Source organism: Candoia aspera, chromosome 3 (assembly GCF_035149785.1).
Source record: "Candoia aspera isolate rCanAsp1 chromosome 3, rCanAsp1.hap2, whole genome shotgun sequence".
Lineage (NCBI taxonomy): Eukaryota > Metazoa > Chordata > Lepidosauria > Squamata > Boidae > Candoia > Candoia aspera.
Genome location: NC_086155.1, coordinates 53107659 through 53120600, shown reverse-complemented (window position 1 = coordinate 53120600; position 12942 = coordinate 53107659). Strand labels below are relative to the sequence as shown.

At 37.5% G+C, this 12942-nt stretch overlaps 1 protein-coding gene and 1 long non-coding RNA gene across 2 annotated transcripts; both read left to right on the top strand.

Annotated features, from left to right (window-relative positions):
- The first annotated feature begins 373 nt into the window (after window positions 1-373).
- On the top strand, window positions 374-2251 carry LOC134494860 (uncharacterized). Its single transcript, XR_010067714.1, has 2 exons — window positions 374-897; window positions 1956-2251. It is a non-coding gene; the product is annotated as an uncharacterized LOC134494860 (long non-coding RNA).
- Window positions 2252-4789: 2538 nt separating this feature from the next.
- Window positions 4790-10678, top strand: GPR25 (G protein-coupled receptor 25). The gene is made up of 2 exons (XM_063300105.1): window positions 4790-4967; window positions 8647-10678. Exon 2 carries the CDS (start codon window positions 8839-8841, stop codon window positions 9997-9999), a length of 1161 nt encoding a protein of 386 aa, XP_063156175.1. The 5' UTR covers window positions 4790-4967; window positions 8647-8838; the 3' UTR covers window positions 10000-10678.
- The last annotated feature ends 2264 nt before the right edge of the window (window positions 10679-12942 follow it).

The following is a 12942-nucleotide window of genomic DNA, read 5'->3' as shown; positions in this document are numbered from 1 at the left end:
GAGTTGAAAACAACTTGACGGCACAAAATCAGTCAACTTGAATCCTAATCAATCTGAGAACCAAGCCTTACACTAGGGGCTCTTCTGGATGATCTACTAACTGCAGGCAATCTACACTTCAACAGTCAAATTGAGAAGGCTTGAATTGACAACATCACCCTTGACTGACTTTTATCATGGTACAGAGGCAGGCTGCAGCTGTGCTTTCCTGCTCTGCTTTAAAAGTGACATTTTTTTACTTGTGCTGGCAGGAGCCCAGCTTGTGATTTCTCTGCTGTGGTTTAATTTGATCTAGGCCAAATTTGCATTCCTATTGGTTGCTGTATGAAGTTGCCAGTGTGCCTCTTCTCCCCACCCACCTCCAATCACTAGACCATTCATGGCCATTTCCAGGAAGTCTGCCTCCAAGGAGAGGAACATGCTCATCTCAAGCCTGAACTCTGTTATGCTTTGTGGGGCAGGCCCTAGGCATTATATGGGTTTCTTCCATATCCCTGATAATCAGTAGCCAGCTTGATGGGCACATTGGTAAAAAATGGAGACTAATCACTAATTTTCTGAGGGCTGGAAATATCTTCTATTTATCTTCCTAAGAATTTGCTCATTTCCATTGGCAGTAAAAGTCATGTATTCTTCAGAAAAGGGTGACTCTTATCTGTAATATGTTAATACATAATTACTGCCTGGAGATACTAACCATTATGCATTCATACCAAAAATCTTTTAAACATTTTTGTTTGATCTAAATATGTATATATGAATTGCACTGTATTTAGTTATGATGCTTTACTCCAGCACTATCTTGTTCCTCCAGGATGGAAGAGAATAAACCACCTTGTTGAGGAGTGGTGATGTAGCCAGTCAGCTGTTCATCACTTTCAAAGAATGTGGCTGAAGGTAACCCAGGAAAAGAGAAGGAGAGGAGAGGAGCGTACAGATCTTCTAATAATCAGAGAAAAACAACAGCAAACCATTTACATTGTAGAAGAGCTGTTTGCTTTTCTTTGTGACTTTTGATTTTTAAAAACAGTGAAGCATGATACTCCAATGCTAAATTTCAGAGTACTTTATTATAGGGCTGGCAGTAAAATTGATCCTGGCCATCATGAACCTCCCAGATAATAATGACTAACCTAAACTATCCTTGCCCATGCTCTGCTAAGTATTTTTTATGTGTAATTTTTGATGGAGCTTGGAATTTTTTAATGCATCTATAAATGTATTCCTGGGTAACAAAATATGTATTTATTGTTATGCACATATAAATGTATACACACACATAATATTTCAAAGCAGGTCCTGCTGGTTTATATATAGTACATGTTACAAGAAACAATAACTACTTTACATAAAAACAGATTTAAAAAACATTAACATTAACCCAACCTGGAGTCCCCAACCAATGGTGACAACTCTTACAAATCAAACGAATAGTTCTGTTTTAACAGCCTTCCTAGACAACAGTGGAGAAGGCATCATCTGAATCTCAATTGGAAGGCTATTCCAGGCGGGTGCACCAACAATAGAGAAAAGTTGTCTCCTGGCCAGCCTCCCACCCAAAACTCCATGTATGGGTGAAACCCTAAGCATCCCTCCTGAGACAAGCAAACTGAATGGATCAGTTCTACTTGAACTAGTCAATCCTGAGGATGTCTAGGAGCTAAGCCATGAACACTTTCATAGCTTGAAACCAGTACTTTGAATTATACTCAGAAATCTACTGGGAGTCAATGCAGCACCCATGAAACAGTGTTGGGTGGCTATGGTGTTTTTGACCTTCCGGCTGGAGGGCCACTACATTTTGTACCAATAGCAGTTTCCAGGTAGTCTTCAAAGGCAATGCCATGTACAACACAATTGTAGGTGCTGTGATAGAGGAAGGAAAGGAGAATAAGGAAAAAGAAAGGGAAAAGGTGTCACTATTTTTCCTTTCTGCTGTTTTGTACTTTTTCTAGGGAGCCGCTCCTGGAACACCAGCCAGAACTTCAGAGAGTACTGGAAGCCAGGAGAATCAGGTCACTAAAGTAGCAGGAAGAGATTCAGAAGTCTTTGACCAAGCTGGAAGAACTGAGGAACAAGGGAAATGTGACCAGGTCTTTCTCACCCACTCTCAGATTAGCTTTTCCTGATCAAATATTTTTCATTCATCTGATCACAATGCTTTCCTTTATCGTACTATCCATATGCCCATCTTAATCCTTAACAGGTCCCAGAATATGCTGGCAGTTTATGGTGTGATTTATCCACATAGCAAACACGCATCTAAACCCATAAGTGCATATTATCTCTTCCTGTAACTAGCAAGCTCTTTTAAGCCTCACTTCTATGTTATGATGACAGGGCTACTGAGATCACACTATTTTATTATTTGTTAAATTTATAGCTTTTCTTTCCTCCAGGAACAAAAGGTGGAAAGTGTTTACAACCACCCTGTGAGGTAAATGATTGGCCCCAAATCACTAGTGAGCTTGCATACCTGCAGGTGAACTTGAACCTAGGTCTCTTCAACACCACTTGAATAAGTAAAAGGTTGAAAATTAGAGTTGGGCTGAGTCTTAGACAGATACAGCAGGGTGATTCAGCAGCAAGTAATCACAATATACAGCAACCTCCCAGAATCCTCAGTCTGCATGTACTCCCAAGACATCTGGAAATGTTGGGAAAGAAAGAGCAATTATGATCCATCGGGTTGAGTGTAGTACAGTAAAAGCAATTGTGATGCCCATCAGATGGCAGTCTTGAGCCTCCATTTCTGATTTTCAGAATAACATTAAAATATAAAGCAAAGGTTTGTAGAGAAAGAAGAGAGTCACAGTTGCAACAAATCTGGAGGATGCCATATTGAGGAAAACTGGATTAAAGAGTGAAGGAATATGGTGTTTTATTGACAGAAAGAGCAAGCCAGATTACTTCTTGGAATTTTCATAATCTAAATGGAAGAGATTATCATGCACTATCTGCTGCTTTATGTGTTTATGTCTTAGGACTTGTTCCCACTTGCATCTTAGCATGGCATAGTCATGACCCAATAACACTAATTTCCTGCTTTGTTCCTACAACCTTATCTTTATCTCATCCTCAGTCCATGAGTGAGCCAGGTTTAAGTTGGCCATTAATGATACCAACACTATCCAAGACCAGCCTCAAGATATGTAAAAAGTGTTACCCTTTGCCCCCTATTATTTTAAAAGCCAGATCAGAGATATGTTGGGGGTGTAGGCATGCCCCTTCCCCTCTGATCACTAGACATTCTTCACCACAGCCATTTCCCTCCCAGCCTTTACCCTCACCATTTGTCAGCCCCGTCTGGTAGACCAGATCAAGAAATCAACTCCACAGGAAGGCTGAAATTACTTTTATTGAGGTTGGTTATTATAACAGAATCTTGCAAGTCTATGCTGTTTCTCCTTCTCCTTATATTCCAATGAATTAAAGCATCTACCTGAGTTGCTTCCAAATATTATCTTCTTGTTCTGGACTTAAAAACGTGCTTCAGTCCCTTTTGCCTAGGTAACGGTTCCTGCATATCTCTGTCAAAATCATCTTCCTTACACCAGGGTTTCTCAACCAGGGTTCTATGGAACCCTAGGGTTCTTCAAGAGGTCACTAGGGGTTCCCTGGGAGATCATGATTTATTAAAAAAATTATTTCAAATTCAGACAACTTCACATTAAAGAGGTAAGTTTCATTCTTTATTTTTAGTTCAAGAACACTGTTAATGCATATATACACGCCTACCCATGAAACAAATATGATAATTTTGTAACATCTGGCCTATATTTGAGCCTGAATGTGCAGGGGTTCCCCGAGGCCTGAAAAATATTTCAAGGGTTCTTCCAGGGTCAAAAGGTTGAGAAAGGTATTAGAGTTTTGCTTCCTGAGTCCCTCTGATACCTGCTGTTCTCCCCACCCTCATCCCCTACATGCATGCTTTCTGTTTAGGGCACCAGCTTCTCTTCAAGCTTATAGAAGATAGAGTATTGGAGAGCAAATCCCCATTATTTCATTTGGGGAAGAGGAGAGAGCATGTTTGTGCTTATTTTCCAGTTTCCTGGGTTTATCAGTTTCAGTTATATCCTTCTATATAGAATTAGTGTCAGCCCAATAAGATAGATCAGACTAAGGAACCAATGCTACATAGGTCAGGATTACTGTTATTGTAACAGCTACAGTAGCAGAATCTTGAAGGTCTGAATGTCCCCCTCCCTCATTTTATCTTTATGTGAACTAGGGAGGGGATTGTCTGAGATGTTTTCTCACAGTATTTTCTTGGTCCAGGCTCAAGTCCCTCTTATCTGATGGTTGCCTTGGTAGCAACTCTTCCTCCTGTCCTTCGAGCCCATTCCCTCTGCCCTCTACAATTAGATATCACTTTTTGGATTCAACTCCATTTTGGGGAGAACAAATAAAATTAATAGTAGGACAATATTTTTTGTCTTGGATGCTGATACATCAGCATTTGTATTTTATAGTGATAATATCTGTCCAACAAGAGATAAAGAAATACTCCTTCTAAAAACCTCGAGGGATAGAATCTCAAATATTTACAAAATTGTGTGTGTTAAATCTGCATTTAAATTGTTTTTTAAATGGTTTGGTATCCTGATTTAAATTTTGATTCACATAGTAGTTTTTGGATTTTTCATTAGAAAAGAAAATAGTTAAGTTGTTAAAAAAAAAAGCTTCTCCCAGGAAAAGACCACAATTTAGACAAGGGTACAGGTAGGTTGCGATTAATGTGAGTTTGAATAGTGCAATATTTGATTTAGTGTAAATTATAAATTGATACAAGGTTGCATTTAATGTAAGCTAAAATTCAATTAATGCGAAGCTAGCACATGTGCAGTTGCTGCTGGAGTTTTAGATGCTAATTGTTGTGTGTGCAAAATGAAGAAAAGGAAGGTTCCATTCAAGGAAAGCTCAAAAAAGAAAAGGCTCATTTTGAAGAATTACAGCAGAATAAGCAGGTATGTTTTGGATATGGGTTTATCCTCCACTTTGTCCTTTGTTCACTTGATTTATTTATTTTAAATATTTATGAGATCTTTCTAGAAGATCTTATAGTAGGTTATACTCCATTAGAAAGTAATAAAAAAACACTAAAACCACAAAAAAATAAGGGTAGTCTTGGTAACAATCTTGCTACCACTTCCTGCATTATGTGACAAAGATGTTTTTGTCAGTGTAAGCTTACCTTTAGGAATAATCTTTAGAATTTTTCAGTTTTTATTTTCCTTTCTATAACTACTTTGTGACTTTGTTAAAAATAAATTTAAGTTGTAAGTATATCCTTTTAATCTTTACTGTTATATTTCATTAATAAACATATAAAAATTTATAAATTTTCATTGCCTATTTCCATTAAGCTGGAACTAATTATCCTATTTTCCATAGAAATATCACTTTGAATAGTGTGAACTCAAATAATGCGACCATTCTGTGGGATTCATTATCAGCACTAATCAAGACCTACCTGTAAAACAAGCTTTATTACACAATGATTATTGGGGCACTTCCCACTTCCCAATCTAGTTATACAGGCTGGAGTGTACAATTATGCCCTGACTCATCTGACCATTGTCTTGCTCAGGGCCGCACTTAGGGTCTGTGTCACCCGGGGCAAACGTGGATTCCACACCCATTTTGGCGCCCCCCCAGCATGGTGCCAAGGGCACATGCCCCGGTTGCCCCCCCCCCCAGTTGCGGCCCTGGTCTTGCTAGCGGCTCTTCCTCCTGCCCCTCAACGTCATTTCCTCTTCCCATTACAAGTTAATTAAAAATCCTGGGTACCCAGATTTATAGCACCTAAGTTATTTCCTTGCTTCTCAAGACGAAACCTAACCAGTTTGCACCAGTTTCCTTATTTCCTAAGTTTACTGCAATCTTTGAGGTACAGGACTGTTTATAGCTTCTTTTTTTAAAATACTTATCAGAAGTACATCTTTGTAAACGTTCCTCTCCTGAGTTTAGCCTCAGCTTAGTGCACTGAAAGGAATAACATAACAAGTAGCAAGCATAATTAATAACATAATTGCTTTGTATATCTCAGCAGCCAAAATGAATCTATTGGACCAGACTGCCCATTTTTTAATGCTTTAATTTTGTGTACAGTATTCTTAAATTAAAATGCCACAGAAGCCCCTTTGAAAACATTTCATGTTTTGTCAGCTGTGTAGCAGTTGAACAGCAAATAAAGTGTCCAGTGAGAACATTTGCAGCTATTACAACTGTTCCTGCAATCTCCCAGAAAGGCAAAGAAAACACAATAATGTAGACTTATCTTAATATGCCAGCCAACCATATCCTAAGGCAGGGTTTCTCAATCTCAGCAACTTTAAGATGTATGGACTTCAGCTCCCAGAATTCTCTATCTAGCATGGCTGGCTGGGGAATTCTGACAGTTGAAGTCCATGCATCTTAGTTGCTGAGACTGAGAAACACTATTGTAAGGCAGCCTTTCCTAACTATGACACACTCCTTATGCATGGACTTCAGCTTCCAGAATGCTCAGCAATGTCCATGCTGGCTGGGAATTCTGGTAGGTGTTGTTCCCACACATCTGGTAGGCCTAGGCTAGAGAAGATCGTCCTAACTTTAAGAGATTCTTACACTCTCATTTCCTCTGCTTCTATTTACAAAGACAAAAGGGATTTTGTTCTCATCAGCTTACCAGATCTGGGTCTAGACTAGATGCTAATGCAAAAGATGACAGTAGAGGAAAATTTAAACACAAGAGGCTTTTCTAATCTGTGAGTAAAAAGCTGCATCTGTCAAAATACCCATTTCTATATACATCTTAATAGAGGCGTAGCTGTCTAGATTTTCTCTGACCCTAGATATTTTTTAGAAACTTATCTCTTTTTAATATTTATTAACTATTATTTCTTTACTTTTTACAATTATTTTTGTACTCCAGAGGATTGACCTTTCCTGTTTGGGTGAACGAATTTTAAAAGTTTTAATTATTTATCCAAGTGTGAATGGACTGTAGGAATCTGAGAAGAACAGGTTTCCTTAGCTGTTCTAAAAACAGACAACTACCATTTTCTGCTGCCAGCAAGGACATAGCTGAGCGATCTTCAGAGATCTCCTCCTATTCCGTCATTCTGGAGCACTGAAGATTATTTGGGAGTAGCGCTATCAGAATAGCTGTCTTGAGGAACTGGCAGGCAATAGCAGGGACTGTATTTCAGTATCTCTAAGAAGATAGTCTGTTGTTGCTTTCAGTCATTCAGTCACTTATGACCCATCATTCCTTGAGAGACATCAGTTTACCAGAGCTGTCTATCAGAAACTGCTTCAGGAATGATAGTATCTAATGAGTCATCAGTGATAATATCTTGCCCCCTTGTCTTCTATCAGTCACTTTTTCTATTCACTTTTATTTTTTTCAAGCATCAGGGATTCTCCAATGACTCTTGCCTTCACATAATGTGTCCAAAATATTAAAATTGTAGATTCATGATCAGTGTTTCTTAGTTCAGCCTTTCTGACTGTCCAGTGTCCACAACTCAGAAAACTAGTGATTTGGCCACATCTTACTCTTGGCATGTCCTGAGAATTACTTCAGTGGAAGGCAACTTGTTTTTTGATGCTAGGCAAAGGAAAAGATGCTAGCCTAGTTAGTTATTTTTAGTCAATCTGGGCTGGAACTGAGAGAAAGAGGAAGAGAGCAATTTTTGCTGTCTGCAGGTGATTTCTTTCCATCTCTGAATAAAGTACTTTCTGAGTCATGCAAGGCATTACTCTATATTATAACAGAGTATAATATAGTATATAATATAATATAATATAATATAATATAATATAATATAATATAATATAATATAATATAATATAATATAATATAATATATAAATGTGCTCTATTGTCTTGGTGTGCATTTCTTTTTTCATTCATAAAATGTATAATTGAGCTTCTGCTGTTAACAGCACAATTTGCTAGAAAATATTTATTCACATATATCTAAATGGAATTTTTAACAAACCACTACGGATTGATGGAGAAGGAACCACTTTTTGGTAACTGTAATAACATTTACAGTTTAATAGTTTGAAGAATTCAAATATGAAAGACAAGGATGTCCCAAGGCACTGAGTGGCTGAGATGAAGAACAAGATGGTATATCTCCCATTCTTATAGAAGTTGATGGAACTGCAATTTTAACTTAAATTGACATGATGATAGGGCAGCATCTTTTACCTCATTTGAATAAAACAATTTCGCTTAAGGAATGTGAGACTGGCCATTGAGGACCTCGCAACTCTGTCTTGCAAGATGAGGATACTGCCAGTCCCTCTACAACACCCAAACCAACCACTTAATTTTGCCCATTGGGAAAAACAACTTTGGATAAAGGACAAAATATTTCTTAATAATTTATTATGACCTATGACTTTATGATTATTCCCATGTTGATTGAAATTCTGAGACTTGTAATTCCAACTTTTTGGAGATTCCAGGTTATAGAAGGTTAGTACAGGTATTCTGCCTTCTGATAAAGAGCTTTAATTATGTAATGAGAAAAATAGTTTGCAAATATCTAACTGCTATAGCTGCTACAATAGACTATACCAGCACCAAGAATGTATGTACTGCTAGCCACACCAAATAATACCACTAAGCATTTTCTATATTCTTACAGAGTTTCAGGACTTCTATCTACTGCTTGGCATCAACCTTTTCATGAAAACAAGAGGAAGTTACCACAGGTGCTTAAAAACAACAAGCAAACCACTGTTGTATTTAAATACCACCCAGCCAAATATAGAGCAAATGTTCTTTGGCTAGCCCTTGCAACTGTAGGCTGAAAAATCTTTGCTGGGTCTCTGATAGAAAATGAAGATTGCTCAGTTGGTAACTGACTCAGCCATGACCAAAAATTGGAGCACAGACTTGGACTCATCCTCTGAAGACTATTATGGTTCAGGATTTATCAGTCATGACATCTGCCTTATGGAAAAGCTGCCATTTGCCTCTATCTTTATCTCTGTCATCTACTTCATGATCTTCTTCATTGGCTTCTTCGGGAACCTGTTTGTGGTCCTGGTGATGGTGCAAAAACAAGGCAACCAGAGGCTTGTGGACAACTTCATCCTCAACCTGGCCATTGCTGACCTTGTCTTTGTATGTACTTTGCCTTTTTGGGCTTTGTCAGAAGCATTTGATTCCTGGTGGTTTGGGGAAACGCTGTGCAAATTTAGCAGCTATGCCATTTCTGTGAACCGTTGCTCAAGCATCTTGTTCCTGATGGGCATGAGTGTGGAACGCTTCCTTGTGATGAATAAACACTGGGATTCCAGGTTCCTTGGGACCAAGAGAAATACCAGCATGATCTGCAGTTGCATCTGGGTGTTTTCCCTTCTGTTAGGAATACCATCTTTGGTCTACAGAAAGTTGATCCTTGTGGGAGACAAGTTTTCATGCCAGGATGAGATTTCTGCCATCTATACTTTCACTGTACTTTTTTTGACTTTCCTGCTACCCTTGGGAGTAATCTTGTTCTGCTACTGCTCTATCTTCTGCATGCTCCAGGGTCATGTCAGCTTAGGCAAGAGAAGAAACCATGTCCTTAAAATCATCTTTGTCATCATTGGGGCATTCATCTCCTGTTGGTTGCCCTTCAATACCTTTATCATCACCTACAGTATGGTAAAGGACATCAACCTTTCTTGTGAGGCATTGAAAGCTCTTAGAAGGGGACTTACTATCAGTGCTTGCCTGGCTTTCACAAACAGCTGCATCAATCCCATCATCTATGTCTTTATGGATCAGCAATTCCGGCAGAAGGTACTGAAGAAGTTCCTAGGTCTTTGTCGCCCAAGGGAAACTGTGCAAAACCCAGCCCTGTCCTTTTCATCTACAGAGTCAAGTCTTCTGTTTGCCAGCAGAAAGAAGTTCATACCAAACAAAACTGTTCCAGTTAGCAGTGGGGCAGGTTTATGTGCCTCTAAAAGAGAGATAGCTGCTATTGTTGAGAACATACAGCAGAATTGTTGAGCCATTGAGTTATGGAAGAGAGAGAAAGGAGGTCGCTTAGAGGCTTAGGTTTTTTACCTAAGGAAAATGGGTGTTTTTAAAATTTCTGATGAGTGTTTTTTTTTTTAACTTTCTGATTTCTACTATAATATCAAAGGAATGTTTTTAGGATGCATTACCTGTAACCAGTACATTTATAAAACAAATTCTGTTTATATAAATTGTCCATTGATCTGTGGGATAAAAATGCAGATTTTACACTTGCACAGATCTATAAGAACTTCTACTGCTAAGAGATATTTCATATATGAATAGGAGTGACTTATAATAGTAATTATATACATTGCTTAAAAGTAGATGACTTGGTTGTATAGCTAGTTATAAGCCTACCTGCCTGCCTTAGCTTTTCATTTAGACTTTTTGTAGCTTTTGCTATTTGATTATTAATTACTTATTCAAAATGTGTTTACATAAAAAGAAATGATAGGTGAGCATGTATTATGATAGCAAGTATTCTTTAAGACAAGAAGCCAAGCAAACAAAGCTACCACACCCATAATAAAACCAAACCTTGTACATTCAGTCAAGCATAAATATATAACTAAAACTGATATCTTCCTGTTTGAAGCTGTTGAAAATGTATATTTCAGAAAAAATTGGTTCCTACATCTAAATTACTGTATGTTTTCTTGATTTTGATTAAATTTTTAATTACGAAACTCTGATCTGATTTTTATTCTTTAAAACAATGGAAATTCTCTCTATTAACATATAAGAGTGAATTCAAAACTTCCAGTCAATATGTCAGGTTTAATTATTGCTATCAATATCCAGGTTTCATATCAGCTTTGGAAACTATTAATTTTCTTTGTCTTCATTCTTTTTATTCTTTTTATTGGCATTGTTTGTCTGGTAGTGAGAAATAACATGAGTTGTGAGTCATGAACTCCAAATGTACCTAGCTGGAATCTTACTCTAGTATGAACTTACTAGAACTATTAAGCAAAATAACATGTGCTTAGAGCACCAAGGGAAGAAAGGCACCAGAGAGTCCCCCCCACAGCTATCATGTCCTTAACTCTTTCACTGCCACATTCAACTTTAGTTTTCAGCACTTATTGAGTCTAAATATCTTGTCAGTTAAGCAACGGAAGGGCCAAGTGGCACCACTGTTGGGTTGTGCCTAGAACATCACTTGGCTTTAATCCAGCCCTGGTCTTTAGGAAACATTGTATCATCCTTTTTCAGTCATACTATGATTATTTACAAAGGAGTAGACTATTTGGTGCTCTCTGGATATTCTGAATTGGGATTCCAACAAAACCAATGATTTGAAATTATGAATGTTACAGTCCAAAACATCTGGAACACACAGTTTGCTATACATTCTTTCTCCAAAAAACTCAGCATGACACACATACCTCCTTGTATTTTCACAACTCTGTTGATGAAACAGATTATGTGGAGAGTGAATGACTGTCTCAGGTCAGTCAATGACACTCATGGATCAATGGAAATCTCCCCAATCCTAGTCCAGTGTCAATCGCTTGCATCATAATGCTGGATCTGTTTTCAAGATGCAAGAAAAACTGAAATAATGTGGAGTAGCCCTTTAAAAATAAATCAAAGTTATTATAGAAATCTTTTCGAATTCTTCTGGAAATGATTTTTTCTGCTCTCTTTTCTTTTTCTCTGTCTGCATCCCAGAATTTGAGAGACATGCTGTTCTAAGTATTAGCATGATCTGCCCATATGGATGGTCTGTTTTGTTCCAGTCATTTGACATCTTCAAACTAAATCAATATTCAGTCATAACTGACCTGGTCCACCATCTCTTAATTTGTGCAATCCATATTAATCTGAGAAAACAGAGAAAATATACTGTAATTGTGATGCTACTATTGATTTTTTTTATCTGATTTTTATTGAACCTTTTAAAAAAAAGATAAAAACTAATCCAAACTAATATAAAGTAAAGAAGAAAAAAGAGAAAGCAAAGAGAAAGCAAAAAGTGCAAGAAAAGAAGGTTGAAGAAAAACAGAAAAGAAAGAAAAGAAGATACAACGAAGTGGCTTCCGATATTCTTCACAGCAGTTATAAATACAATTATATTTTAACCTCTCTCTCTGAAGTTATATCATAATACTCTTCTTTCTATAATCTATCCTGTCTAATCATCAAAGCCATAAATCACAAGTTCATTTTTTTTCATTTTTACACAAAAAGTCTGTAAGAGGTTTCCAGTCATCAATAAATGTAGATAGTGTCTTTTCTCTAATCAAACAAGTTAATTTATCCATCTCAGCAAGATCTGTCAATTTCACCAGCCATTCCTCCATGGTGGGCAGTGTCAAATCTTTCCATCTTTGTGCATGTAATAATCTCGCCACAGTAATCTAATTGTGATGCCACCATTGAGAAAGCTTTGTCACTGAAACAGGTGGGATTGCATTCTATTTGAAATCCCACATAGGCTAGTAGATAATATTTAAATAAAGTTCCATAATTAGTAGATGGTCTTGGCTAAGACATGCTGCTCCCAGACAGTTTCTCTAAGTGTGAACTAGGGAGTGCCTCATTTTATGAGTTGATATGAGAGGTGTTACACAGAGTCAAGACTTTCAGAGGCATGTCTGAAATTACTACATAGTTTTCAGCAGCAGCAGCAGCAGCACCCCTTTATCTTGACATCAGGGTACAGAACATTATCTGTAAATTTGAAAGAGAGAGAGAACCACGCACAAACATGACAGGGATGTGAATAAGTTTGGGGTGAGGGCTATGGAATACCATATAGAGAAAGTATTATAACTCATCTAAGTGTTTGGGTGACAAACTAACAGGCTGATATTGATTATGATTTCACATAGGAATTTTTGGACTTGCTACTCTTTTATTTTGGGAAAGGAGAAGACCCACTGATGTCTATCCAAATCCTAGTCTTTTTTCCATTTTCATGACTGT